The 26,105-nt window shown below is 39.6% G+C and overlaps 1 protein-coding gene across 1 annotated transcript in view; it reads right to left on the bottom strand.

The window, feature by feature from the left end:
• The window catches only part of LOC121468786 (E3 ubiquitin-protein ligase RNF31), a 46,229-nt gene that overhangs the window by 10,619 nt on the left and 9,505 nt on the right, over positions 1-26,105 (bottom strand). The window contains 12 exon segments of the mRNA XM_072921344.1: positions 1,559-1,648; positions 1,905-2,003; positions 3,090-3,263; positions 5,126-5,356; positions 7,132-7,314; positions 15,339-15,611; positions 17,740-18,111; positions 22,099-22,199; positions 23,101-23,143; positions 23,855-23,908; positions 24,491-24,565; positions 24,567-24,647. Of these exon segments, the coding sequence (XP_072777445.1) occupies positions 1,559-1,648; positions 1,905-2,003; positions 3,090-3,263; positions 5,126-5,356; positions 7,132-7,314; positions 15,339-15,611; positions 17,740-18,111; positions 22,099-22,199; positions 23,101-23,143; positions 23,855-23,908; positions 24,491-24,565; positions 24,567-24,647 (1,776 nt within the window).

Below are 26,105 nucleotides of genomic sequence, written 5' to 3'. Positions count from 1 at the left end.
TGATTTAAAATGACCCAAATTATCCCCAAAAATTCCCTGAAAAAAATACCCAAAATTTCCTTAAAATTCCCCAAAAATATCCCAAAAATTTTATTTAAAAAATCCCAAATTATCCCTAAAATTCCCCAAAAAAATCCCAAATTTTATCCCCAAAATTCCCTAAAAAAACCCCAAAATTTTCCCTTTAACGGCCACGAAAAGAACCCAAAAAACCCCCAAAAAATCCCCCAAAAATCCCCCAAAAATTTCCATATATGGACATCAGGCCCCTCCCATGCCCATATATGGTAATGAAGCCACGCCCACCCTCTTTAAGCCACGCCCACTCTTTTAAGCCCCTCCCACTTCAATGTTATTACATTGTAATAAAGCCCCGCCCACCCTCCTTAAGCCCCGCCCACTCCAATACCCATAAATTAAAACGAAGCCCCGCCCACCTATCTTAAGCCCCGCCCAGATCCTTTAAGCCCCGCCCACCTTCCTTAAGCCCCGCCCACTTCTCCCATGCCCATATATGGTAATGAAGCCCCTCCCAGTATAAACCAGTATAAACCAGTAAAAACCAGTATAAAAATCCCCATTTCCCCCCATTTTTAACCCTTTAATCCCCTCCCAGTTCGTCCCAGCACCTTCCCAGTCCCAAACCAGTATAAACCAGTATAAACCACTTCAAACCAGTTCAAACCAGTATAAACCAGTTCAAACCAGTATAAACCAGTATAAACCAGTTCAAACCAGTATAAAAATCCCCATTTTCCCCCATTTTTAACCCTTTAATCCCCTCCCAGTTCGTCCCAGCGCCCTCCCAGTCCCAAACCAGTATAAACCAGTATAAACCAGTACAAACCAGTACAAACCAGTACCAAAACCCAACTCTAAAGCCGATTTTTCCCCATTTTTGACACTTTTGGTGCCCCAAATCCCCCAAAAATGGCCCCAAAATTGCCCAAAATCGCCCAAAAACCCCATCCCAGTATAAACCAGTACAAACCAGTATAAACCAGTATAAACCAGTACAAACCAGTATAAACCAGTATAAACCACTACCAAAACCCGACTCTAAAGCCGATTTTTCCCCATTTTTGACCCTTTTGGTGCCCCAAATCCCCCGAAAATTGCCCCAAAAATCCCCAAAATGGCCCCAAAACCCCATCCCAGTATAAACCAGTATAAACCAGTATAAACCAGTATAAACCAGTACAAACCAGTACCAAACCCGACTCTAAAGCCGATTTTTCCCCATTTTTGACGCTTTTGGTGCCCCAAATCCCCCGAAAATCGCCCCAAAATTGCCCAAAATGGCCCCAAAACCCCATCCCAGTATAAACCAGTATAAACCAGTATAAACCAGTATAAACCAGTATAAACCAGTACAAACCAGTATAAACCAGTACCAAAACCCGACTCTAAAGCCGATTTTTCCCCATTTTTGACCTTTTTGGTGCCCCAAATCCCCCGAAAATCGCCCCAAAATTGCCCAAAATGGCCCCAAAACCCCATCCCAGTATAAACCAGTATAAACCAGTATAAACCAGTATAAACCAGTATAAACCAGTACCGGCAGCTGGCAGCGGGGACAGCAGCACTGGTGGCACTGGGGGCACTGGGCCGGGCCCCGCTCGGCCTCGAAGATGAACCCGAAGGAGCACTGGGGAGGAACTGGGAGTTACTGGTTTATACTGGTTTTAACTGGGAGCCTCCCAGTATAAACCAGTAACGCCCAAAATAAACCAGTATAAACCAGTAACCCCCCAAAAATGAAACCAGTATGGAAAAAAACCCTCCCAGTTCATCCCAGTACCAAACCAGTATAAACCAGTAAGGAAAAAACCCCAAACCAGTATAAACCAGTATAAACCAGTATAAACCAGTATAAACCAGTATAAACCAGTATAAACCAGTACATGGGGGCACCACAGGAACTGGGGGTCCCTCAGCAGCTCCAACTCCGTCAACTTCCGGGTCACGAGGCCGAAGGTGTCGGGGTCGAGGCAGCGCCGGAGCTGCTCCCAGTACAAACCAGTATAAACCAGTAAGAACCAGTATGAACCAGTATGAACCAGTATGAACCAGTATGAACCAGTATAAAAAAAAAATTTTTACCCCTTTTAACCCTTTAATCCTCTCCCAGTACCCCCAAATCACCTCCCAGTTCACTCCAGTTCCTCCCAGTTTGTCCCAGTCCCCTCCCAGTATAAACCAGTACAAACCAGTAACCCCAAACCCCAAACCAGTACAAACCAGTACAAACCAGTACAAACCAGTATAAAAAAAATCCCAATTTTTGCCTTTTCCCGCCATTTTTAACCCTTTAACTCCCTCCCACCACCCCCAAACCCCTTCCCAGTTCGTCCCAGTATAAACCAGTATAAACCAGTAACCCCAAACCCCAAACCAGTACAAACCAGTATAAACCAGTATAAAAAAATCCCCATTTTTTAATTTTCCCACCATTTTTAACCCTTTAACTCCCTCCCACCACCCCCAAACCCCCTCCCAGTTTGTCCCAGTCCCTCCCAGTACCACCCAAGACCCTCCCAGTATAAACCAGTATAAACCAGTATAAACCAGTATAAACCAGTATAAACCAGTATAAACCAGTAACCCCAAACCCCAAATTTTCCCCATTTTTCCTAATTTTTAACCCTTTAACTCCCTCCCACCACCCCCAAACCCCCTCCCAGTTCATCCCAGTGCCCTCCCAGTATAAACCAGTAACCCCAAATCTTCATCCCAGTATAAACCAGTATAAACCAGTAACCCCAAATCCCCATTTTCCCCATTTTTTCCTTATTTTCCCCCATTTTTAACCCTTTAATTCCCTCCCACCACCCCCAAACCCCCCCAAATCCCCTCCCAGTGACCCCCCAAGACCCTCCCAGTATAAACCAGTATAAACCAGTATGAACCAGTATAAAACCAGTATAAACCAGTATAAAAAATGACAATTTTCCCAATTTTTTGCCATTTTTAACCCTTTAATTCCCTCCCACCACCCCCAAACCCCTCCAAACCCCCTCCCAGTAACCCCCCGAGACCCTCCCAGCCCAAACCAGTATAAACCAGTATAAACCAGTATAAACCAGTACCGCGGGCTCCAGCGTGGACCAGTACCAGAGGCGTTGGGCGTCGTCCCTGAGGTCGGGGCGGCCGCAACTGGGGCACCCAAGGGCGCCCACCCCCCTCTCCCTGAGCCCCACGGTGAAATGGAGGCGGAAGCACTCGGGGCACAGCGGGCACGAGCAGCCGGGCAGCCACTGCATCTGACCAGTAAAAACCAGTATAAACCAGTATAAACCAGTATAAACCAGTATAAACCAGTAAAACCCAATAAAACCCCAAAAAACCCATAAAAACCCAAAGAAACCAGTATAAACCAGTATAAACCAGTCAGGGCTGCGGGGGAGGGCAGGTCCGGGCCCAGTTCTAGGGCTGAAAACCAGTATAAACCAGTATAAACCAGTATAAACCAGTATAAACCAGTATGGACCAGTATAACCCAAAAAAACCCCATAAAAACCCATTAAAACCCATAAAAACCAGTATAAACCAGTATAAACCAGTATAAACCAGTATAAACCAGTATAACCCAGTCAGGGCTGCGGGGGAGGGCAGGTCCGGGCCCAGTTCCAAGGCTGAAAACCAGTATAAACCAGTAAAAACCAGTATGGACCAGTATAAACCAATAAAACCCAAAAAAAACCCATAAAAACCCATTACAACCTATAAAAACCAGTATAAACCAGTATAAACCAGTAGAAACCAGTATAAACCAGTATAAACCAGTATAAACCAGTATAAACCAGTAAGGAACCAGTATGATCCCAGTTCATTTGGGTTAATGGTGCTGCTGCCCCCAGTGGTCGCTAAAATGCCAAACCAGTATAAACCAGTTCATCCCAGTTCATCCCAGTTCATCCCAGTTCATCCCAGTAAACCCCACACCAGTACAAACCAGTATAAACCAGTATAAACCAGTATAAACCAGTATAAACCAGTATATACCAGTATAAACCAGTATAAACCAGTAAGGTTAAATTAATGTTAAATCCTCTCCCAGTTCATCCCAGTTAGGCCAAAACCCGTCCCAGTTCATTGAAGTAGCAAACCAGTATAAACCAGTTCATCCCAGTTCATCCCAGTTCGTCCCAGTAAACCCACACCAGTACAAACCAGTATAAACCAGTATAAACCAGTATAAACCAGTATAAACCAGTATGATCCCAGTTCATTGAGTTAATGGTGGTGCTGCCCCCAGTTGTCGCTAAAATGCCAAACCAGTATAAACCAGTTCAGCCCAGTTCATCCCAGTTCATCCCAGTTGATCCCAGTAAACCCATCACCAGTATAAAACCAGTATAAACCAGTATAAACCAGTAAGGAACCAGTATGATCCCCGTTCATTGGGTTTAATGGTGGTGCTGCCCCCAGTGGTCACTATGAGTATTGCAGCCATTAAAATGGCAAACCAGTATAAACCAGTTCATCCCAGTTCATCCCAGTCTCCTCCCAGTTCCCTCCCAGTATAAACCAGTACAAACCAGTAACCCCAAACCCCAAACCAGTACAAACCAGTACAAACCAGTAACCCCAAACCCCAAACCAGTACAAACCGGTATAAACCAGTATAAAAAATCCCAATTTTCCCCATTTTCCCCCCATTTTTAACCCTTTAACTCCCTCCCACCAGCCCCAAACCCCCTCCCAGTTCATCCCAGTCCCAAACCAGTATAAACCAGTACAAACCAGTAACCCCAAACCCCAAACCAGTATAAACCAGTATAATACCAGTATCAAAAATCCAAATTTTCCCCATTTTCCACCATTTTTCCCCCATTTTTAACCCTTTAACTCCCTCCCAGTCCCTCCCAGTCCCTCCCAGTCCCTCCCAGTATAAACCAGTAACCCCAAACCCCAAACCAGTATAAAACCAGTATAAACCAGTATAAACCAGTATAAAAAATATAAATTTTCCCAATTTTTCCCCCATTTTTAACCCTTTAACTCTCTCCCACCACCCCCAAATCCCCTCCCAGTCCCTCCCAGTCCAAACCAGTAACCCCAAACCCCATCCCAGTCCAAACCAGTACCCCCAAACCCCAAACCAGTACAAACCAGTACAAACCAGTTGCCGGGGCAGCCCCCAGCCGCAGACGGCGCACTCGCAGCGCAGGCGCCTGCGCAGGGCAGCCCTGTCCGGGCAGGACCCCACGGCCTCCACCAGTTCAACCAGTAAAGGATCCGAACTGGGAGCCGCCACCAGCCCCAGTCCCAGTTCACGACCCAAACTGGCCACCAGTAAGGCCCGACCCCAACTGGCCACGGGGAGGGTGGCCAAAATCTGCCGGACGAGGGCCTGAGGGGAGAGAAACCAGTAAAAACCAGTATAAACCAGTATAAACCAGTATAAACCAGTATAAACCAGTATAAATCAAAAAAACCCCATAAAAACCTATAGAAACCAGTATAAACCAGTATAAACCAGTATAAACCAGTATAACCCAGTCAGGGCCGTGAGGGAGGGAAGGTCCGGGCCCAGCTCCAGGGCTGCAAACCAGTATAAACCAGTAAAAACCAGTATAAACCAGTATAAAGTAGGAAAAAACAGTATAAAAAAATGCCAAACCAGTATGGACCAGTAAGGCCCAAATGAAATCCCAGTTGATCCCAGTTCATCCCACTAACCAAACCAGTATAAAGCAGTATAAACCAGTATAAACCAGTATAGACCAGTATAAACCAGTATGGACCAGTATAACTCAAAAAAACCCCATAAAAACCTATAGAAACCAGTATAAACCAGTATAAACCAGTATAACCCAGTCAGGGCCGCGGGGGAGGGCAGGTCCAGGCCCTGCTCCAGGGCTGCAAACCAGTATAAACCAGTATAAACCAGTATAAACCAGTATGGACCAGTATAAACCAGTATAAACCAGTATAGACCAGTATAAACCAGTATAAACCAGTATAAAACAATATGAACCAGTATAAAAAAATGTCAAACCAGTATGGACCAGTAAGGCCAAAACTCTGTCCCAGTAACCCCAAACCCATTCCCAGTATAAACCAGTACAAACCAGTAACCCCAAACCCATTCCCAGTATAAACCAGTAACCCCAAACCCATTCCCAGTACAAACCAGTAACCCCAAACCCATTCCCAGTATAAACCAGTAACCCCAAACCCATTCCCAGTACAAACCAGTAACCCCAAACCCCCTCCCAGTACAAACCAGTAACCCCAAACCCATTCCCAGTACAAACCAGTAACCCCAAATCCCCTCCCAGTTCCCTCCCAGTTCAAACCAGTAACCCCAAACCCATTCCCAGTGACCTCCCAGTATAAACCAGTAACCCCAAAACCCTCTCCCAGTACAAACCAGTATAAACCAGTAACCCAAAAACTCTCTTCCAGTTCATCCCAGTAACCCCAAACCCCCTCCCAGTCCCTCCCAGTACAAACCAGTTACCCCCAAACCCCAAACCAGTATAAACCAGTAACCCCAAATCCCCTCCCAGTTCAAACCAGTTCCCTCCCAGTATAAACCAGTAACCCCAAATCCCCTCCCAGTATAAACCAGTACAAACCAGTAACATTTAAATTCTCTCCCAGTTAATCCCAGTCCCTCCCAGTTCATCCCAGTAACCCCAAACCCATTCCCAGTTCCCTCCCAGTCCCTCCCAGTCCAAACCAGTATAAACCAGTATAAACCAGTAACCCCAAGACTCTCTCCCAGTTCATCCCAGTTCATCCCAGAACCCAAACCAGTATAAACCAGTATAAACCAGTATAGACCAGTATAAACCAGTAGGAACCAGTAAAAACCAGTATAAAACAATAGGAACCAGTATGAAAGAATGCCAAACCAGTATGGACCAGTAAGGCCAAAGCTCCATCCCAGTAACCCCAAATCCCATCCCAGTATAAACCAGTATAAACCAGTAACCCCAAAACCCCTCCCAGTTCATCCCAGTAACCCCAAACCCCCTCCCAGTCCCTCCCAGTCCCTCCCAGTCCCTCCCAGTATAAACCAGTATAAACCAGTAACCCCAAACCCCATCCCAGTGCCCTCCCAGTTCATCCCAGTAACCCCAAGCCCATTCCCAGTACAAACCAGTCCAAACCAGTCACCTGCTGATCCTCCCGCAGGAAGTCCAGCGCAGGCTCCGCCCCCTGCCGATGACGTAAGCGGAAGGGGCGGAGCCTCCGCCATTGCAGCTCCTGCAGCGCCTCCCATTGGCCGCCGCCATTGCGCCGCAGCGCCGCCGCCGCCGCCGCGTGTTCGGGGAAACTGAGGCACGCCAGGAGCCGCAGCTGTTTCACACCAGTAAAAACCAGTTTGGACCAGTATAAACCAGTATAAACCAGTATAAACCAGTATAAACCAGTAAAAATAAAAAAAAAGGTAAAGTTCATCAAAATCTCCATTTTTTACAGCGAAATTTGCCTAGTTTGGGCCATTTTAGACCAGTAAAACCCAGTAAAAACCAGTTTCGACCAGTACAAACCAGTATGGAGTGGTTTGAACCGGTTTGAACCAATATAAACCAGTATGAACCAGTATAAACCAGTATAAACCAGAAAAAACATAAATAAGGTAAAATTAACCAAAATCTCCATTTTTTACATGAAAATTTGCGTAGTTTGGGCCAGTTTAGATAAGTAAAAACCAGTTTGGACCAGTATGGACCAGTATAAACCAGTATGGACCAGTATGGACCAGTATGGACCAGTATAAACCAAAAAAAAGGTAAAATTCATCAAAATCTCAGTTTTTTACATGGAAATTTGGTTAATTTGGGCCATTTTAGACCAGTAAAAACCAGTAAAAACCAGTTTGGACCAGTACAAACCAGTATGGGCTGGTTTGGACCAGTATGGACCAGTATAAACCAGTATGGACCAGTATAAACCAGTATGGACCAGTATGGACCAGTATAAACCAGTATGGACCAGTATGGACCAGTATAAACCAGTATAAACCAGTATGGACCAGTATGGACCAGTATGGACCAGTACAAACCAGTATGGACCAGTATAAACCAGTATGAACCAGTATAAAGCAGAAAAAATAAAAAAAATGGTAAAATTAACCAAAATTTCCATTTTTTATGTGAAAATTTTCCTATTTAGGGCTAGTTTACACCAGTAAAAACCAGTTTGAACTGGTTTCAAACCAGTATAAACCAGTATAAACCAATATGGACCAGTATAAACCAGTATAAAGCAGAAAAAACAAAAAAAAGGTGAAATTAACCAAAATTTTGGGGTTTTATGTGAAAATTTGGTTAGTTTGGGGCAAATCAGACCAGTAAAAACCAGTAAAAACCAGTTTGGACCAGTATGAACCAGTATGAACCAGTATAAACCAGTATAAACGAGTATGGACCAGTATAAACCAAACCAGTAAAAACCAGTATAAACCAAAAAAAAAGGGTAAAATTCATCAAAATTTCCATTTTTTACATGAAAATTTGCTTTGTTTGGGCCAGTTCAGACCAGTAAAAACCAGTAAAAACCAGTTTGGACCAGTATGGACCAGAATGGACCAGTATGGACCAGTATAAACCAGTATAAACCAGTATAAAGCAGAAAAAACAAATAAAAAAGGTGAAATTAATCAAAATTTTGGGGTTTTATGTGAAAATTAGGTTAGTTTGGGGCAAATCAGACCAGTAATAACCAGTTTGGACCAGTATGGACCAGTATGGACTGGTTTGGACCAGTATAAACCAGTATGGACCAGTATGGACCAGTATAAACCAGTATGGACCAGTATAAACCAGTATAAACCAGTATGGACCAGTATGGACCAGTATGGACCAGTTTAAACCAGTATGGACCAGTATAAACCAGTATGGACCAGTATGGACCAGTATGGACCAGTATGGACCAGTATAAACCAGTATGGACCAGTAAAAACCAGTAAAAACAAAAAAAAAGGGTAAAATTAACCAAAATTTTGGGTTTTTATGTGAAAATTTGGTTAGTTTGGGGCAAATCAGACCAGTAAAAACCAGTTTGGACTGGTTGCAACTGGTTTCAAACCAGTATAAACCAGTATAAACCAGTAAAAACCAGAATAAACGGTAAAATTCACTAAAATCTCCATTTTTAAATTAAAATTTGCCTAGTTTGGGCCAGTTCAACCAGTAAAAACCAGTTTGGACTAGTATAAACCAGTATGGACTGGTTTTAACTGGTTTTGGACCAGTATAAACCAGTATAAACCAGTATAAACCAGTAAAACCCAAAAAAATAGGTGAAATTAACCAAAATTTTGGGTTTTTACAGGAAAATTTGGTTAGTTTGGGTCAAATCAGACCAGTAAAAACCAGTAAAAACCAGTTTGGACCAGTATAAACCAGTATGGACCAGTATGAACCAGTATGAACCGGTATAAACCAGTATAAACCAAAAAAAAGGGTAAAATTCATCAAAATTTCCATTTTTTATGTGAAAATTTGTCTATTTTGGGCCAGTTCACACCAGTAAAAACCAGTAAAAACCAGTTTGGACCAGTATAAACCAGTATAAACCAGTATAAACCAGTATAAAGGAGAAAAAATAAAAAAAATGGTAAAATTAACCAAAATTTCCATTTTTTATGTGAAAATTTTCCTATTTAGGGCTAGTTTACACCAGTAAAAACCAGTTTGAACTGGTTTCAAACCAGTATAAACCAGTATAAACCAGTATAAACCAGTATAAACCAGTATAAACCAAAAAAAAAGGGTAAAATTCATCAAAATCTCCATTTTTTACAGCAAAATTTGCCTAGTTTGGACCAGTTTGAACCAGTTTGGACCAGTTCAGACCAGTTTGGACCAGTACAAACCAGTATGGACTGGTTTGAAGTGGTTTTGGACCAGTATAAACCAGTACAAACCAGTATGGACCGGTAAAAAGCAGAAAAAATAAAAAAAAAGGTGAAATTAACCAAAATTTTGGGTTTTTACAGGAAAATTTAGTTAGTTTTGCCACTTCAGACCAGTAAAAACCAGTAAAAACCAGTATGGACCAGTATGGACCAGTATGAACCAGTATAAACCAGTAAGGACCAGTATAAACCAAAAAAAATGGTGAAATTAACCAAAATTTTGGGTTTTTACGTGAAAATTTGGTAAGTTTGGGTCACTTCACACCAGTAAAAACCAGTAAAAACCAGTTTGGACCAGTACAAACCAGTATGAACCTGTATAAACCAGTATGGACCAGTATAAACCAGTATAAACCAAAAAAAAATGGTGAAATTACCCAAAATTTTGGGTTTTTATATAAAAATTTGATTAGTTTGGGCCAAATCAGACCAGTAAAAACCAGTAAAAACCAGTCTGGACCAGTATGGACCAGTCTGGACCAGTATGGACCAGTATGGACCAGTATGAACCAGTATAAACCAATATAAACCAAAAAAACCGGTGAAATTAACCAAAATTTTAGTTTTTTATGTGAAAATTTGGTTATTTTGGGCCAGTTCACACCAGTAAAAACCAGTTTGGACCAGTATGGACCAGTACGGACCAGTACGGACCAGTATGAACCAGTATAAACCAGTATAAAGCAGAAAAAATTAAAAAAATGGTAATATTAACCAAAATTTCCATTTTTATGTGAAAATTTTCCTATTTAGGGCTAGTTTACACCAGTAAAAACCAGTTTGAACTGGTTTCAAACCAGTATAAACCAGTATAAACCAGTATAAACCAGTATAAAGCAGAAAAATTTTTAAAAATGGAAAAATTAACCAAAATTTTGGGTTTTTATGTGAAAATTTGGTTAGTTTGGGGCAAATCAGACCAGTAAAAACCAGTTTGGAATGGTTTCAACTGGTTTCAAACCAGTATAAACCAGTATAAACCAGTATGAACCAGTATGAACCAGTATAAACCAGTATAAACCAGAAAAAATGGTAAAATTCATCAAAATTTCCATTTTTTACAGGAAAATTTTGTTAGTTTGGGCCAGTTCAGACCAGTAAAAAACAGTTTGGACCAGTACAAGCCAGTATGGACTGGTTTGAACTGGTTTGGACCAGTATGGACCAGTATAAACCAGTACAAACCAGTATAAACCAGTATAAAGCAGAAAAAACAAAAAAAAAAGGTGAAATTAACCAAAATTTTGGGGTTTTATATGAAAATTTGGTTAGTTTTGCCAGTTCACACCAGTAAAAACCAGTAAAAACCAGTTTGAACCAGTATAAACCAGTATAAACCAGTATGGACCAGTATGAACCAGTATAAAGCAGAAAAAATTTAAAAAACGGTGAAATTTAACCAAAACTTTAGGTTTTTACAAAAAATTTTTCTATTTTGAACACAAATTCCGCCATTTTGAATCCAAATTCCGCCATTTTGAATCAAATTCTGCCATTTTTACTGAATTTCCACAATTTTAAACCAAATTCCTCCATTTTGAAACGAATTCTGCCATTGTTACCCAAATTCTGCCATTTTAACCCAAATTCCACCATTTTGGACCCAATTCTTCTATTTTGGACCAAAATTCTGCCATTTTGAACCCAATTCTGAAATTTTGAACCAAATTCCAACATTTTTAACCGAAATCCCACAATTTGTAACTAAATTCCACCATTTTGACCCAAATTCTGCCATTTTTAACCCAATTTCTGCCATTTTGGACCCAATTCTTCTTTTTTGATCCCAAATTCCGCCATTTTGAACCCAAATTCCGCCATTTGGACCCAAATTCCGCCATTTTTAACCCAAATTCCGCCACTTTTAACCAAATCCACCATTTTTTACCGAAATCCTACAATTTTGGACCAAATTCCACCATTTGGACCCAAATTCCGCCATTTTTTACTGAATTTCCACAATTTTGGACCAAATTCCACCATTTTGACCCAAATTGTGCCATTTTTACCCAAATTTTGCCATTTTGGACCAAATTTTTCTATTTTGAACCGAAATTCTGCCATTTTGAACCCAAATTCCCCATTTTGAACCCAATTTTTCCCATTTTTACCAAAATTCCGCCATTTTAATCCAAATTCCACCATTTTGACCCAAATTCTGCTAATTTAACCCAAATTCCGCCATTTTGGACCCAATTTTTTTATTTTAAACCTAAATTCTGCTATTTTGAACCAAATTCCACCATTTTTTACCAAAATTCCGCCATTTTGGACCCAAATTCTGCCTTTTTGGACCCAAATTCAGCCATTTTGGACACAAATTCTGAAATTTTGAAGCAAATTCCGCCATTTTGGACTAAAATTTTGGCATTTTAAACAAAATTCCGCCATTTTTACAGAAATTCCGCCATTTTTACCCAAAGTCCACCATTTTGAATCAAAATCTGCTATTTTTAACCAAAATTCTAGAATTTTGGACCAAATTCCACCATTTTGACCCATATTCTGCCATTTTGAACCCAATTTGTCTATTTTAAACCCAAATTCTGCTATTTTGAACCAAATTCCACCATTTTGAACCCAACATCAGGCATTTTTTACCCAAATTCTGCCATTTGGACCCAAATTCCACCATTTTGGACTGAAATCGTGGCATTTTTAACAAAATCCTCCATTTTTTACCCAACTTCTGCCACTTTTTAACCAACTTCTGCCATTTTTTACCCAAATTCCGCCATTTTTTACCCAAATTCCGCCAATTTGAATCCAACTTTTGCCATTTTGATCCCAATTTCAGCCATTTTGAACCAAATTCCACCATTTTGGCCCAAATTCCTCCATTTTTAAGGAAATTCTTCCATTTGGACCCAAATTCCGCCATTTTTTACCCAAATTCCGCCATTTTTACCCAAATTCCGCCATTTTGAATCCAATTTTTGCCATTTTGAACCAAATTCTGCCATTTTTAACCCAAATTCCCAATTTTGGACCCAATTTTTCCCATTTTTACCAAAATTCCACCATTTTAATCCAAATTCCACCATTTTGAACCAAATTCTTCCATTTTGAACCCAAAGTCCACAATTTTGAACCAAATTTTGCCACTTTTTACCGAATTTCCACAATTTGGGACCAAATTTCCCCATTTTGACCCAAAATCTGCCATTTTGATCCCAAATTCCGCCATTTTGAACCAAATTCCACCATTTTTTACCTAAATTCTGTCACTTTTTAACCAAATTCCGCCATTTGAACTCCAATTCTGCCATTTTTAACCCAATTTTTCCCACTTTTACCAAAATTCCGCCATTTTAATTTAAATTCCACCACTTCCCAAAATTCCACAATTTTGACCCATATTCTGCTAATTTAACCCAAATTCCGCCATTTTGGACCCTTTTTTTTTATTTTAAACCCAAATTCTGCTATTTTGAACCAAATTCTGCCATTTTGAACCCAAATTCCCCATTTTGAACCCAATTTTTCCCACTTTTACCGAAATTCCGCCATTTTGATCCAAATTCCACCATTTTGACCCAAATTCTGCTAATTTAACCCAAATTCCGCCATTTTGAATCCAATTTTTTAATTTTAAACCCAAATTCCCCCATTTTGAACCCAAATTCCACCATTTTGGACTGAAATTTTTGCATTTTTAACAAAATTCTGCAATTTTTACCCAAATTCTGCCATTTTTATTAAAAGTCCGCCATTTTGAACAAAATTCTGCCATTTTTGTCCCAATTTTTCTGATTTGAACCCAAATTCCACCATTTTGACCCAAATTCTGCCATTTTGGACCCAAATTCCGCCATTTTTTACACAAATTCCGCCATTTTGAATCCAAATTCGACCATTTTGAACCAAATTCTGCCATTTTGAAAAAAATTCCGCCATTTTTACCTAAATTCCGCCACTTTTTAACCAACTTCTGCCATTTGGACCCAAATTCCGCCATTTTTTACCCAAATTCCCCTTTTTGAACCCAATTTTCCCCATTTTTACCAAAATTCCACCATTTTAATCCAAATTCCACCATTTTGACCCATATTCTGCTAATTTAACCCAAATTCCGCCATTTTACACCCAATTTTTCTATTTTAAACCCAAATTCTGCCATTTTGAACCAAATTTCGCCATTTTGACCCAAATTCCACCATTTTGGACTAAAATTCTGCCATTTTGAACCCAAATTCCCCATTTTGAACCCAATTTTTCCCATTTTTACCAAAATTCTGCCATTTTGATCCAAATTCCCCCATTTTGACCCAAATTATGCCATTTTTAACCCAATTTCTGTGATTTGGGACCGAAATTCCGCCATTTTGAACCCAAATTCTGCCAGTTTGAACCAATTTCCACCATTTTGGACTGAAATTTTGGCATTTTTAACAAAATTCTGCATTTTGAACCCAAATTCTGCCATTTTGAATTAAAATCCGCCATTTTGAACAAAATTCTGCCATTTTTGACCCAGTTCTTTTATTTTGAACCCAAATTCTGCCATTTTGAATCAAAATCCACCATTTTTTACCGAAATTCTACAATTTTGGACCAAATTCCACCATTTTTACCCAAATTCCGCCATTTTTTACCCAAATTCCTCCATTTTGAATCCAATTTCTGCCATTTTAATCCAAATTCCACCATTTTGACCCATATTCTGCTAATTTAACCCAAATTCCACCATTTTGGACCTGATTTTTTTATTTTAAACCCAAATTCTGCTATTTTGAACCAAATTCCGCCATTTTGAACCCAATTTTTCCCATTTTTTACCCAAATTCTGCCATTTTGATCCAAATTCCACCATTTTGACCCATATTCTGCTAATTTAACCCAAATTCCGCCATTTTAGACCCAATTTTTCTATTTTAAACCCAAATTCTGCTATTTTGAAGCAAATTCCACCATTTTTTACCAAAATTCCGTCACTTTTTAACCAAATTCCGCCATTTTTTACCCAAATTCCGCCATTTTGACCCAATTCTTTTATTTTGAACCTAAATTCTGCCATTTTGAATCAAATTTTGCCATTTTTAACCAAATTCCGCAATTCTGACCCAAATTCTGCCATTTTTTACCGAATTTCCACAGTTTTGGACCAAATGCCTCCATTTTGATGCAAATTCTGCCATTTTTACCCAAATTACGCCGTTTTTTACCCAAATTTGGCCATTTTTAACCCAAATTCCACCATTTTGAACCCAATTTTTCCCATTTTTACCAAAATTCCGCCATTTTTACCTAAATTCCACCATTTTACCCAAATTCCGCCATTTTTTACCCAAATTCTGCCATTTTTACCCAAATTCCGCCATTTTGAACCCAAATTTCGCCATTTTTGACCAAATTCCACAATTTTGGACCCAAATTCTGCCATTTTTTACCCAAATTCCGCCATTTTAAACCCAATTTTTACCATTCCCCCCTAAACTTTAAGCCCCGCCCCCCTCACCTGCTGCTTCCTCCGGCCAATCAGAACGCGGCGTGCGCGGTCCGGCTGCCCCTCCCCCTCCAGCCACGCCCACGCGGCTTCGGCCAATGAGAACGTCCCGAGGGAGGCCCCGCCCCCTTTGGGGTCAGGCTCCGCCCCCTGGAGCTCCTTGAGGACCCCCCCGAGGCGGCCCCGGAAGTGCCGGATTTGGGATTCGGGGTCGGAACGTTCCGGAAGGGCGGAAAAGGGGGCGGGGCCGAGAGATTCCGGGGGGAGGCCCTGGGATTCGGCGACCTGGGGGGGAAAAGAGGGAAAATTCCGGAAAAAATTACGAAAATCTGCGAAAATTGAGACAAAAATTCACAAATTTAAAGAAATTTACAAAAAAATCCCGAAATTTACCGAAATTCCCACAAAAATTCCCAAATTTACCAGAAATTTACAAAAAAATTTGCAAAATTCCCACAAAAATCCCGAATTTATCAAAATTCTCACAAAAATTCCCAAATTAAACAAAATTCACACAAAAATCCCAAAATTTAAAGAAATTACCACAAAAATTCGCAAATTTACCAGAAATTCCCAGAAAAATTCCCAAATTTACTGAAATTCCCACAAAAAATCCCAAATTTAAAGAAATTAGCACAAAAATTCCCAAATTTACTGAAATTCACCAAAAAAATCCCAAATTAAGCGAAATTCCCAGAAAAATTCCCAAATTTACTGAAATTCCCAGAAAAATTCCCAAATTTACCAAAATTCACACAAAAATTCCCAAAAATTCCCACAAAAATTCCCAAATTTACCAAAATTCACACAAAAATTCCCAAATTTAAAGAAATTCCCACCAAAATTCCCAAATTTACTGAAATTCCCACAAAAAATCCCAAATTTAAAGAAATTCCCACAAAAATTCCCAAATTTACTAAAATTCCCACCAAAATTCCCGAATTTACTGAAATTCACACAAAAATTCCCAATTTTACCGAAATTCCCACAAAAATCCTGAAACTTACAGAAATTCACACAAAAATTCCCAAATTTACCGAAATTCACACAAAAATTCCCAAATTTACCGAAATTCCCAGAAAAATGCCCAAATTTACTGAAATTTCCACAAAATTCCAAAATTTACCGAAATTCACACAAAAATTCCCAAATTTACCGAAATTCCTGAAAAAATCCCAAATTTACCGAAATTCACAAAAAAATTCAAAAATTTACCGAAATTCACACAAAAATTCCCAAATTTAAAGAAATTCACATAAAAATTCCCAAATTTAAATAAAGTCCCACAAAAATTCCAAATTTTCCCAAAATTTCCCAAAATCCCCAAATTTTCCCACAAATTATCCCACAAAAATCTCCAAATTCGATGAATTTTTTCCCAAAAATCATCAATTTCCCCCCAAAAATGTCTCCAAAAATCCCCAAAACCCCCCCAGATTTTTCCCAAAATCCCCAAATTTTATTCCAATCCCCAAATTTTCCCAAAATTTCCCCAAAATCCCCAAATTTTCCAACAAAAATCTCCAAATTCGATGAATTTTTTCCCAAAAATCTTTAAATTTTCCCAAAAATTTCTCAAAAAATCCCCAAAATCCCCTCAGATTTTTCCCAAAATTCCGGAATTTTTCTTCCAATTCCAAAAAATTTCCAAATTTTCCCAAAATTTCCCCAAAATTCCCACATTTTCCCACAAAAAAATCTCCAAACTCTACGAATTTTTTCCCAAAAATCGTCAATTTTCCCAAAAAATTTCTCAAAAAATCCCTCCAGATTTTTCCCAAAATTCCCTAAATTTTCCTCCAATCCCCAAAAATCCCCAAATTTTCCCAAAATTTCCCCAAAATTCCCAAATTTTCCCAAAAACTGTCCCACAAAAAAATCTCCAAACTCAATGAATCTTTTTCCCGGAAATTGTGAATTTTTCTCCAAAAATTTGTTTAAAAATCACCAAAATTACCCCAGAATTTTCCAAAATCCCCAAATTTTTCTTTTAATCCCCAAAAATCCCCAAATTTTCCCAAAATTTCCCCCAAATTCCCAAAATTTATCCCACAAAAATCTCCAAACTCGATGAATTTTTTCCCAAAAATCTTTAAAATTTTTCCAAAAATTTCTCCAAAAATCTCCAAAATCCCCCCAAATTTTTCCCAAAATCCCCAAATTTTTCCTCCAATCCCCAAATTTTACCAAAATTTCCCCAAAATTCCCAAATTTTCCCACAAATTATCCCACAAAAATCTCCAAACTCGAAGAATATTTTTCCCTGAAATGATCAATTTTTCCCCAAAAATTTCTCAAAAAATCCCCAAAATCCCCCCAGATTTTTCCCAAAAATTCCCGAATTTTTCTTTCAATCCCCAAATTTTCCCAAAATTCCCCCAAAATTCCCCAAAATTCCCAAATTTTCGCTCACCCTGACGAGCTCCACCAGGCGCCGCCCGTCCTCCATCAACTTCCGCTGCCGCAAAGCATCACGGGAGGGGGCGTGGCCTAACCCGGAAGTGACGTCATCACCGCCACATTTCGTATTCTCCGCCCCGAAAGTTAAATTTTCCAAACCGGAAGTGAGATTTTCCAAACCGGAAGTGGAATTTTCCAAACCGGAAGTGGCGTTTTCCAAACAGGAAGTGGCGTTCTCCGAACAGGAAGTGGTGGGAAAACTACCGGGAGTGGGCGTGGCCTCGGCGGAAGTGACGTCACCGCACATCTGGCAGGAAGGGGCGGGGCCTCGGTTCAGGAAGGTGCAGCGGGGGCAGGGCCACGGCGGGGAGGGGGCGGGGCTGGGCTGGGAGACAAAATGGAGGCGAAAATTCCCAAATTTTTATCCGAAAAATTCACAAATTTTCACCTGAAAATTCACAAATTTTCACCCAAAATATTCCCAAATTTTCTCAAAAAAATTCCATAATTTCCCCTAAAAAATTCACATTTTCCCCCCCAAAATGCCCAATTTTCTTCCAAAATTCTCCGTTTTAAATCAAAAATTCCCAATATATTTCCTTTAAAAAATTCCAATTTTTAGCCCCCAAAATTCACATTTTTCCCCCTCAAAATTCCTAATTTTATTCCAAAATTTCCCATTTTTTAGCCCACAAAATTCCCAAATTTTTCCCTCAAAAAATTCTAATTTTTAGCCCCCAAAATTCCCATTTTTGGCCCACAAAATTCCCATTTATACCCACAAAATTCCCTGTTTTCCCCCATAAAAATTTAAATTTTTCCCCTCAAAATTCACATTTTCCCCCTTAAAAATTCACAATTTTTCTTCCAAAATTCCCATTTTTAACTCAAAAATTTTCAAATTATACCCAAATTTTTTCCCTCAAAAAAGTCCAATTTTTAGCCCCCGAAATTCACATTTTTGGCTCACAAAAAATTCCCATTTTTTACCCACAAAATTCCCCATTTTCCCCCCAAAAATTTAAATTTTTCCTTTAAAAAGTCACATTTTCCCTTTACAACTCTCCACTTTTTACCCAAAAATTTTTCCCCTCAAAATTCCCATTTTCCCCCACAAAATTCACAATTTTTCTTCCAAAATTCCCATTTTTACCTCAAAAATTTTCAAATTATACCCAAATTTTTTCCCTCAAAAAATAACAATTTTTCCCCTCCGTAAATTCCCATTTTTGGCTCACAAAATTCCCATTTTTAGCCCCCAAAATTCCCATTTTTACCCACAAAATTCCCCATTTTCCCCCCAAAAATTTAAATTTTTCTTTTAAAAAGTCCCATTTTCTCTTTAAAAGTCCCCACTTTTTACATAAAATTTAAATTTTTCCCCTCAAAATTCCCATTTTCCCCCTTAAAAATTCCCAATTTTTTTCCAAATTTCCCATTTTTACCTCAAAAATTTTCAAATTATACCCAAATTTATTCCCTCAAAAAATTCCAATTTTTAGACCCCAAAATTCCCATTTTTTACCTAAAAATCCCCATTTTTTCCCCAAATCCCAGGTTATTTTTCAAAATTCCCATTTTCCCTGAAAAAATTCACAAATTTTCCCCAAAATCCCCATTTTCCCCCCAAAATTCCCATTTTCCCCCAAAATCCCTATTTTCCTAAAAAAAATCTCCTTTTTTTCCCAATTCCCCATTTTTGCCCCAAAAAATTCCCAATTTTCCCCCTCAATCCCCATTTCCCCCAAAATCCCCAATTTTTTCCCAAAAACAAATTTCAACTTTCTGCTAAAAATTCCCATTTTCCCTCCAAAATTTCCCATTTTTTCCCCAAAAAAATTCAAATTTTTTTTCAAAAAAAATCCCTTTTTTTCCCCCTAAAATACCAATTTTTTTCCCAAAAAATCCCCATTTTTTCCCTAAATCCCAGGTTTTTTCTCAAAATTACCATTTTCCCTGAAAAAAATCACAAATTTTCCCCAAAAATCTCAATTTTCCCTTCAAATTCCCCATTTCCCTCCAAAATTCCCAAATTTTCCCCCCAAATCCCCATTTTTTAAAAGAAATCTCATTTTTTTCCCAAATCCCCATTTTTCCCCCAAATCCCCATTTTTCCCCAAAATCCACATTTTTCCCGAAAAGAAATTTCAAATTTCTGCTAAAAATTCCCATTTTCCCTCCGAAAATTCCCATTTTTTACCCAAAAAATTCAATTTTTTTTCAAAAAAAATCCCTTTTTTTTTCCTAAAAATCCCAATTTTTCCCCAAAAATCCCCTTTTTTTCCCCAAAAATCCCCATTTTTCCCCAAATTCCAGTTTTTTTCTCAAATTCACATTTTCCCCGAAAAAATTCCCAATTTTCCCCAAAACCCCCATTTTCTTAAAAGAAATCTCATTTTTTCCCAAATCCCCACTTTTGCCCCAAAAAATTCCCAATTTCCCCCAAATCCCCATTTTCCTCCAAAAGAAATCTCAAATTTCTCCTAAAAATCCCCAAAAAATTTCAAATTTTTTTCAAAAAAATCCCGTTTTTCCCCCTAAAATCCCCAATTTTTCCCCCAAAAATCCCCATTTTTCCCGAAATTCCAGGTTTTTTCTCAAAATGAGCATTTTCCCTGAAAAAATTCACACATTTTCCCCAAAAATTCCTATTTTTCCCCAAAATTCCTATTTTTCCCCAAAATTCCAATATTTCCCCCCAAATTTGCCGTATTTCCCCTCAAAATTCCCAATTTTCCCCAAAACCCGCATTTTCCCCCCAAAAATCCCCATTTTTCCCCAAACTTCCGATTTTTTCCCAAAAGAAATTTCAAATTTCTGCTAAAAATTCCCATTTTCCCTCCAAAAACTCCCATTTTTTACCCAAAAAATTCAAAATTTTTTCCAAAAAAATCCCTTTTTTCCCTTTAAAATACAAATTTTTGCCCCAAAAATCCCCATTTTCCCCCAAATTCCATTTTTTTTCTCAAAATTCCCATTTTCCCCGAAAAAATTCCCATTTTTCTCCAAAATCCATTTTCTTAAAAAAAATCTCATTTTTTCCCAAATCCCCATTTTTTCCCCGAAAATCCCCATTTTTCCCCCAAAATCCCCATTTTCCCCAAAATCCCCATTTTTCCCCCAAAACAAATTTCAAATTTCTCCTGAAAATTCCTTTTACCTCCAAAAACTCCCATTTTCTACCCAAAAAAATTCAAATTTTTTTTCCAAAAAATCCCTTTTTTTTCCCTTAAAATCCCAATTTTTCCCCTAAAAATCCCCATTTTTCCCCCAAATTTCAGATTTTGTCTCAAAATTTCCATTTTCCCTGAAAAAATTCACAAATTTTCCAAAAAATCCCAATTTCCCCCTCAAAATCCCCATTTCCCTCCAAAATTCCCAATTTTCCCCCAAATCCCCATTTTCTTTTAAAAAAAACCTCATTTTTTCCCAAATCCCCATTTTTGCCCCAAAAATTCCAAATTTTTCCCCCAAATCCCGATTTTTTCCCTCCAAAATCCTCATTTTCCCAAAAATCCCCATTTCCCCCAAAAAGAAATTTAATTTTCTACTAAAAATGCCCATTTTCCCTCCGAAAACTCCCATTTTTTCCCCAAAAAAATTCAAATTTTTTTCAAAAAAATCCCTTTTTTTCCCCTTAAAATCCCCATTTTTCCCCTACAAATCCCAGTTTTTCACCGTAAATTTTTTTCTTTTTTTTTAAATTTTGGGGTTTTTTTCCAAAAATTTAATTTTTGCCCAAAATTTTAATTTTTAGCCCCGAATTTTCCCCGGTACCTGCAAGTTGGGTGCCAGGTGCAGCAGAGCACGGCCGGGGACGGTTTGTCCCCAAAATCCCCATTTTCCCCCCAAAATTCCATGTTTTACCCAAATTCCAGGTTTTTCTAAAAATTCCCATTTTCCCACAAAATTTCCATTTTATGAGTAAAAAAAAATTTTTTCTTTAAAAAATCCCCATTTTTCCCCACCAAAAACCCCCATTTTTTACCTAAAAATCCCATTTTTCCCCCAAAATCCGGTTTTTTTCCCCCAAATTACAGGTTTTCCCTCAAAATTCCAATTTTCCCCCCCAAAAATCCAATTTTTCCCCCAAATCCCTATTTTTTTCTCCCCAAAATCCCCATTTTTTCCCCAAAAAAAATTCAAATTTCTGCTAAAAATTCCCTTTTTCCCCCGAAAATTCCCATTTTTTCCCCAAAAAAATTCAATTTTTTTTTTTTAAAAATTCCCTTTTTTTCCCCTTAAAATCCCATTTTTTCCCAAAAAAATCCCATTTTTTTACCGTAAATTTTTTTCTTTTTTTTTAAATTTTGGGTTTTTTTTCCAAAAATTTAATTTTTGCCCAAAATTTTCATTTTTAGCCCCAATTTACCTGCGGGCTGGGCGCCAGGCGGGGGCGCTCGCAGGCGCGGCAGAGCACGGCCGGGGTCGGGTTCCTCAGGGTGCAGCTGCGGCAGGTCCAGCCCCCGTCCTCTGAAAAACCCAAAATTCACTTTTTTTAACCCAAAATTCAGTTTGCCCAAAATCCCCATTTTTTTCCCCAAAAAAATCCCATTTTTTCCCAAAAAAATCCCATTTTTTCCCCCAAAAATTCAATTTTTTTTCAATAAAATTGCTCATTCCCCACCCAAAAATCTCATTTTCCCCCAAATTTCAAATTTTTTTTAAAAATTCCCATTTTTTCCTAAAAAAATTTAATCTTTTCCCCAAAAATTTCCATTTTTACTCGCAAAAACTCCAATTTTTTTCCCCAAAAAAATCCCATTTTTTCCCCCCAAAAATTCCATTTTTTCCCAGTAAAATGAGTCATTTCCCTCCCCAAAAAAATCTCATTTTCCCCCAAAATTTCCATTTTTTACAAAAAAATTCCAATTTCTTTTCGCAAAAATATTATTTTTCCCCCACAAAATTTCCATTTCCCCCCAAAAAAATCCCATTTTTTTTGCCCCAGAAATTCCAATTTTTTCCAATAAAACCCCTCATTTTTCATCTAAAAAAATCTCATTTTTCCCCAAAATTTCCGTTCTTAAAACAAAAACTCCAATTTTTTTATCCAAAAATGTCAATTTTTATCCTGAAAATTTCCATTTTTACCCCCCAAAAATTCCAATTTTCCCCCCAAATTCAATTTTCTCCAATAAAACTGTTCAGTTTTCCCAAAAATTTCCATTTTTTAAAAAAAAATCCATTTTTTTCTCCAAAAATTTTCCTTTTTTTTCCAAAAATTTCCATTTTTACCCCCCAAAAAATCTGATTTTTCCCCCAAAATTCCCAAATTTCCCAAAATTCCCCCAAATTTCTCCAAAATCCCCCAAATTTTCCAAAATTTCCCAAAAATTCCCAAATTTCCCCAAAATTCCCGAATTTCCCCTACCGGCCGTGTGCATTTGGGGCAGCGCATCCGAAACCAGCGACCCCTGGGGAGAGAAACCAGTATGGACCAGTATAAACCAGTATAAACCAGTATGGACCAGTATAAACCAGTATGGACCAGTATGGACCAGTATAAACCAGTATGGACCAGTATAAACCAGTATGGACCAGTATGGACCAGTATAAACCAGTATGGACCAGTATGGACCAGTATGGACCAGTATAGACCAGTTCAGACCAGTAACAACCAGTATAAACCAGTATAAACCAGTATGGACCAGTATGGACCAGTATGGACCAGTATGGACCAGTATAGACCAGTATGGACCAGTATAAACCAGTATGGACCAGTATGGACCAGTATGGACCAGTATAAACCAGTATGGACCAGTATGGACCAGTATAAACCAGTATGGACCAGTATGGACCAGTATAAACCAGTATGGACCAGTATAAACCAGTATGGACCAGTATGGACCAGTATGGACCAGTATGGACCAGTATAAACCAGTATGGACCAGTATGGACCAGTATAAACCAGTATGGACCAGTATGGACCAGTATGGACCAGTATGGACCAGTATAAACCAGTATGGACCAGTATGGACCAGTTTGGACCCTCCCAGTATAAACCAGTAACTCCCAATCCCCTCCCAGTGCCCTCCCAGTGCCCTCCCAGTATAAACCAGTTAAAACCATTAAAAACCAGTATAAACCAGTTCAAACCAGTATAAACCAGTACAAACCAGTCTCACCTCATCCTCTCCCAGTAAGATCTCGGTGAAGAAATGGGGGTTGGGGTGCTGGTTCTGGTGGGGCAGAGAAAAACCAGTTCAAACCAGTATAAACCAGTTAAACCAGTATAAACCAGTACAGACCAGTATAAACCAGTTCAAACCAGTATAAACCAGTAAAAAATTCCCAATTTTTCCCCATTTTTCCCCCATTTTTAACCCTTTAACTCCCTCCCACCACCCCCAAACCCCTTCCCAGTCCCTCCCAGTCCCCTCCCAGTCCAAACCAGTACAAACCAGTATAAAACCAGTATAAACCAGTATAAAAAATCCCCATTTTCCCCATTTTTCCCCATTTTTTTCCCCATTTTTAACCCTTTAACTCCCTCCCAGTCCCTCCTAGTCCCTCCCAGTCCCCTCCCAGTACAAACCAGTAACCCCAAACCCCAAACCAGTACAAACCAGTATAAACCAGTATAAAACCAGTATAAACCAGTATAAAAAAATCCCAATTTTTGCGTTTTCCTGCCATTTTTAACCCTTTAACTCCCTCCCACCACCCCCAAACCCCCTCCCAGTCCCTCCCAGTTCCCTCCCAGTACAAACCAGTAACCCCCAACCCCCTCCCAGTACAAACCAGTACAAACCAGTACAAACCAGTAAGAGGCGGTCCAGCTCGGCGCGCAGCACCAGGACGTCGGCGGTGACGGCCGCCACCAGCGGGGGGAGGGGCCCGTGGGGGGGGGGGAGGGAAGCTCAGCCCCTCCCCCGACTCCTCCGTGTACCCCAAAAGCTTCAGCACCTCCCGGCCGCCCTGTGGGGGGTACTGGTTTGTACTGGTTTGTACTGGTTTATACTGGGATGGGGTTTGGGGTTACTGGTTTGTACTGGGAGGGGACTGGGAGGGGACTGGGAGGGACTGGGAGGGGGTTTGGGGGTGTTTGGAGGGAGCTAAAGGGTTAAAAATGGGGAAAAAATGGGGAAAAATGGGGGAAAATGGCGGTTTTTTATACTGGTTTATACTGGTTTGTACTGGTTTGGGGTTTGGGGTTACTGGTTTGTACTGGTTTATACTGGGAGGGAACTGGGACAAACTGGGATGAACTGGGAAGGGGTTTTGGAGTGTCTGGAGGGAGTTAAAGGGTTAAAAATGGGATAAAATGGAAGAAAATGGGGAAAATGGGGATTTTTTTATACTGGTTTATACTGGTTTGTACTGGTTTGGGCTGGGAGGGGGTTGGGGTTACTGGTTTATACTGGTTTGTACTGGTTTATACTGGGAGGGGACTGGGAGGGACTGGGAGGGGGTTTGGGGGTGCTGGGAGGGAGTTAAAGGGTTAAAAATGGGGAAAATGGGGAAAATTGGGGAAAATGGGGATTTTTTATACTGGTTTATACTGGTTTGTACTGGGAGGGGGTTTGGGGTTACTGGTTTGGACTGGGAATGGGTTTGGGGTTACTGGTTTGTACTGGGAATGGGTTTGGGGTTACTGGTTTGTACTGGGAATGGGTTTGGGGTTACTGGTTTGTACTGGGAGGGGGTTTGGGGTTACTGGTTTGTACTGGGAATGGGTTTGGGGTTACTGGTTTGTACTGGGAAGGGGTTTGGGGTTACTGGTTTGTACTGGGAATGGGTTTGGGGTTACTGGTTTGTACTGGGAATGGGTTTGGGGTTACTGGTTTGTACTGGGAATGGGTTTGGGGTTACTGGTTTGTACTGGGAATGGGTTTGGGGTTACTGGTTTGTACTGGGAATGGGTTTGGGGTTACTGGTTTATACTGGGAGGGGACTGGGAGGGACTGGGATGAACTGGGAAGGGGTTTGGGGGCACTGGGAGGGAGTTAAAGGGTTAAAAATGGGATAAAATGGGAGAAAAATGGGGAAAATGGGGATTTTTTTATACTGGTTTGTACTGGTTTTATACTGGTTTATACTGGTTTATACTGGTTTATACTGGTTTTATACTGGTTTGTACTGGTTTGGGCTGGGAGGGGGTTTGGGGTTACTGGTTTGTACTGGGAGGGGACTGGGAGGGAGTTTGGGGGTGTTTGGAGGGAGTTAAAGGGTTAAAAATGGGGGAAAATGGGGAGAAAAATAAGAAATTCGGATTTTTTTTATACTGGTTTATACTGGTTTGTACTGGTTTATACTGGTTTTATACTGGTTTATACTGGGAGGACATTGGGGGTTACTGGTTTATACTGGGAGGGGACTGGGAGGTGATTTTGGGGTGTAGGGAGGGAGATAAAGGGTTAAAAATGGGGGAAAAAT

Source organism: Taeniopygia guttata, chromosome 36 (assembly GCF_048771995.1).
Source record: "Taeniopygia guttata chromosome 36, bTaeGut7.mat, whole genome shotgun sequence".
NCBI lineage: Eukaryota > Metazoa > Chordata > Aves > Passeriformes > Estrildidae > Taeniopygia > Taeniopygia guttata.
The sequence above is the reverse complement of the archived record's forward strand: the minus strand, read 5'-3'. Positions and strand labels throughout refer to the sequence as shown.